Below are 4788 nucleotides of genomic sequence, written 5' to 3' on the forward strand. Positions count from 1 at the left end.
AAAACCTGTTACTTGCAGTAGTACCAGAAGAAGAGCTACCATGGCCACCTTTGCTGACCTCTTTCAACTTCATTCTTTTGCTAAGTCTATCCCCTCCTTGATATGGCATGGAAGCTGTATAAGGTTTCGTAGCACCACCTGGCAAGAGAGCAGTGGCAAAGCCATAGGTGGTTTGGTCGTCACCTAATACATCTCTAGCGAGTTCACTAAGCTTCTCAACGGTCCACTTTTCATCCTTATTCGTAGCCATTGACAGACGTAGTACCGTTTGAACGGGAGGAAGCAAGGAAGTTAAAAATCGATCGGCCACGCCTTCATCCGTGCTGGGGATGCCCGCCTCATGCATCATCTGGAGAAATCTCCTGGAATAATCAATAATGTTGTCCTTCGGCGCCATGTTCATAGTGTAGACCTGCTCAACAAAGCGACGTTTTGCAGTTCTTGATCCGTAATACTTCCGGAACTCCACCTTCGCATCGGACCAGCTAGTACACTTCAAAAGCGTCTTGTCTACCCATGCAGCGTCACCGGGGGGAAGGCACAAAGGGATGAGGTCATTCCAGTAGCGTTCAATGTCTCTAATTGAGGAAGATCTAATGATCTGTTCAAAGGTTCGTAAATAATGGTCAACCGACTCGAACACCTCTTCACCGGGATAACGTTTAAATACGTCAGAACTCAATTGGAACTTCGGAAGGTCTCTGCGGTTCAGCGTTAAACCACGTTTCTCACCAACAGGGTCAAAGAGTCTACTTGTGCCACTACCAACAGACGAAATGTCTTCAGAACCCTTCCTCAACAGAGCTGCATTCGCTTCCAAGCTATGAATTGCTCTGCGAGTTTTGTCCATTTTAACCATCGCAGCATCAAACGCTTCCATATCACCGATTGCACGAGCACGAGACAGTTTGCTGATGTCTTCTACCAGCTCCTTGCGAAAGTCTTCAATTGTGTTTACGACAAATGACGTGTCATCCATCACACCAGTACCAGCGCTCAGGGCTGGAGAGTTTCCATCACCGTCGTCGTCCACGATGCACATTGCATCTACACCTTCTTCTTCAATTACTACTTGCGTAGAGTCACCTTCACCTGTAGAAGATCCACCAAGAGCAGCAGCAGAGTTCTTGACTACTTCACCAGCAGCCTTCGAATCAGTGACAATATTCTCGATAGACATCTTGAGTGATTCACTGAAAAAAATGTTGTATACGATAAGATCAAAGTATAAGAAAAAGAAAACAAAAGGAAATCAGTGAAGACCAAGTTATCTTCTTTTATTAGGTAGAATATTCTGATATAGAATTGAAGACAAAAACCATGTAGGAAAAAAGTACTTCTATTTATATTTGTGGATATTGTAAAAAACTTTTTCTATCAAGACTCTTAGGTACAGGATGACTTGATGATAAAAGAAAAGACATACCCAATTGTTACTGCACGGTTCATCATGCTATAGCGGTGCCTTGACCGATTGGATCGGTGACAGGAGGTAAGTGGGTTGATCTACCTAAAGGTTCCTTTGACCCGTCCTTCAGCTGTTTCATTATAACTAACGTGACGGACAGGATAAACTATTCCTTGATTCTGCCGACATCTACGTTTCAATCTTATTAAATTCTGTCAGAATGTAAAGAGTTAAAGTAAGGGATCAACAATTTTGATAATAGCTTAAGTAGATTAGATTTATGGATTTGATTAAATCAGATAACTTTATTTAGAACATCAAACCACAATACAAATACTATAATAACTATTTCTAAATGAAGTCAATTATTCATCTAATGTTGTCTCGGATATACAGATGAAATATTCTTCCGTAAAAGAAAAGAATTGTTCTAACAAATCTATCACTCACGGTTATTCTAACCTTCATAAGGATCCGCAATCTCTTATTTCAGTATTATGTAATAATCCAAGAGTAATATGCTGTTGGATTCAACAGTTGGCCTCTATAAGGGAAGTATATACCCTTGTTGTCGTTGGTGTCTTTATCCATAGGATGTTCCCCTTTGGCTATTTGAGAGAGATGGTAAGAACAAAAGGTACATTTAATTTGTAAACACATGAAAGAAGACACTTACTGTACTTTTACAGTGCTTACATCCGTAAGTGGTCATAAAACCTATCAAAATGAATAGAACATGTTCAGTGTCATGTCCCGACCACTGTCTACGGTATCGAAACACGAGTGAGAATTAATTAATTTAAACACAGCATAAACGGCTGTCAACTTAGACCTGAATTGTCGATTAAGCAATTGTTCACAAGTCAAACTGGTATCAGATCCATAACAGTGTAAGACACGCCTTCACTAATCTCTCATTAGATCCATTAGTATTCATTGGTTGTAACTACATCTTCCTAACATCCTCTATAAGCTCAGCTAACTCTCTGAAAAATATATAAAGCCTTCATGTTCTCAAAATTGAAATAAAAATTTGGACTTTTTCGGTCTCGTTCTATCTTGGTCTATAAAAATACTTAAGAATATCACATTCAGTATTATAATATACTGCTGTTTACCGAGTCAATATATTATGCATACCAGAAAAGGACATCAGTTTGTTTACTTCAACAAGATCACCAGTCCAAACAAGCGGATATACATGGCAAGACGTAAGTTCTTGACCATTCCTGAATACACGTAAAGGCTTTTCTGAAAGTTCTTTCAATTCCTTAATTATAGGATGCAAGTAACTTTCCAAATTTTTTTTATTATTTCCAGAGAAAACGGCAAGGTGGATTCGATTGTCATCAACAAGTCTAATGTAGAGTTGAAAAAAAAAAGGTTTTTTGAGAGGATTGTTTTTGTACATTGTCTAAACTGTGCACGATGTTTACCTGATTGAGGGAGGAAGAAGGTTTAAGATGACTGCATCTACAATAACCATGGACGTTCGGCTGGATCTGGAAGAGAAACCATCGATGCTTAACGCCAAAGCAATATCATGTACATTTTGAAACAAACCTTGTTGTTGAAGGTTTTTATATACTTCACCAGAGAAGATGTCAGTATATACTTTGTCGTCGTCATCGTCGTCCATTACATCACCAAAATTGTCAGCGCGATACTCAATCTCACTTCTGAAATCGTCAGAACAGAGCAGCTGAGCAATTTTGTCCTTCAAAGAAACAATTTTGACAAACTTCTGTTTGGTTCTTACGGTACTGCACATGGGACACATGGTCAGCTTGGCATCTTGAATGGGGTCGAACAGATAACAACCAAAGCTGCATATTTCATGCTGTACTGCAAAGTTTGTAGGAAGCCTTTTCTTTAGCATCGATAAACATGCTCGAGGAGACAAGAGATCATATCGGATAGAGTGAGTAGTGACTATTGCAGACAAGAAGAATTATATTTTGAGTTGGTTCCTAGAATATGAGTTAACTGATTGCTTAATATACATACTGTTTCGACTTGCTAGAATTTTGGAGACATGCTCATTAACAATAGCGTTTATTTCACAACTATCTTCGACACTGAAGCCACGTCTTTTGCCCAACTCAAACATCTGCAAACTATGGACCTTTGTCATTGTAAATGGATCTTTGGGTACTTGTACAGTATAGACCCAGACATTATCCAGAAAGATCATGTCTATTCCAGCAATATCCATATTCTCTTAACATATCTATATCCGCCTATGAACATCCAATTGTATTCTTCCACATAGTCTTATCAACTGATATCAATGATATGGATGATTAAACATGTCTCATGTGTTCTGATTTCCTAGAAATTTCCAAGCAAGCAATTCTATAACTCCGCAAGGCACATCTCATTCTCAGATCAAGTTCCTGAAAAGTATAGATATTATCCCAAGTTGAAGTGTAGAACGAGTCTTTATCTTATCTTTTGTCTTAATCGACTCTTAATAAACCTACCACAAGTTTTCACAGACTTTCTCTTTGTCTTTCTATTCTTTCCACTATTATATCTTACCCGTACACAACAATAGTGCTTAGTCCCGAAGATGCAGAGCGATTAATGGAACCGATCAGTGCTGAAGTCGTTAACGATCATCTGATGGAAACGGCAAACAGTACAAGGATTTTTGAAAGGCCAGAAGGCAATATGTCTACAAAGGCATACAGTGGGTGAAAAAACTGTTCACGTAATTGCTGATTTCAGACATTTTGAGCTCTGTTGAGACGAAAATAAGCGATATCCAGGTCAAACTGGTATCATTCAAAAGCTTAAACTCTGCTTTACAAGTACCTCTATTATCGAGCAATTTCATTGGCGCTAAGTTTAAATTCGATTGAATTTACTAGGAGACCTCACGTGAACAGTTTTTTCCAAATTACTGTAGAAACCTTGCATCAGACTTTTTGCGGAGACTGAACAGGGTAGAATTAAAATAATTTTAGCGGGGTGTTAAATGAGGGCAGGGGTGCCTGAAAGATTATAAAGGTACCAAAAATTCACAACTTTTTTACACTTTTCTTTCCCATTTTCATTACAACTGATACCTACCTATAATTATGACTCGTACACTCTCTACTGCCGTTCAAATAGAACTTAAGGCATTACTTGCGAAAGAAACATCTATTGCAAGCATCCAGAAGAAACTTGGAATATCGAAAGGGGTGATTTCCAAGTATAGCAATAAGTGGTTCCCTAACAGACAACGTCAAGCAGGTGGTAGACCGGTTATTGTAGCGGAGAAAAGTAAAGCTGTGGTTCGTCGCAAGCTATTAACAGGGTCTATAAATACTGCCCAAGAGGCCCATAAAGCCTTTCTTGATTTGGGTTACGATTTGACTTACAAAACGTCCATA

General features: G+C 38.8%; 1 protein-coding gene across 1 annotated transcript; it reads right to left on the reverse strand.

Annotated features, from left to right (window-relative positions):
• Window positions 1-2555: 2555 nt before the first annotated feature.
• BDF20DRAFT_897438 (uncharacterized protein) lies at window positions 2556-3377 on the reverse strand. Its single transcript, XM_053082551.1, has one exon. It carries the CDS (start codon window positions 3285-3287, stop codon window positions 2841-2843), a length of 447 nt encoding a protein of 148 aa, XP_052931407.1. The 5' UTR covers window positions 3288-3377; the 3' UTR covers window positions 2556-2840.
• Between the last annotated feature and the right edge of the window lie 1411 nt (window positions 3378-4788).

The sequence above is a fragment of the Mycotypha africana genome, assembly GCF_025528875.1.
Source record: "Mycotypha africana strain NRRL 2978 chromosome Unknown BDF20scaffold_13, whole genome shotgun sequence".
NCBI lineage: Eukaryota > Fungi > Mucoromycota > Mucoromycetes > Mucorales > Mycotyphaceae > Mycotypha > Mycotypha africana.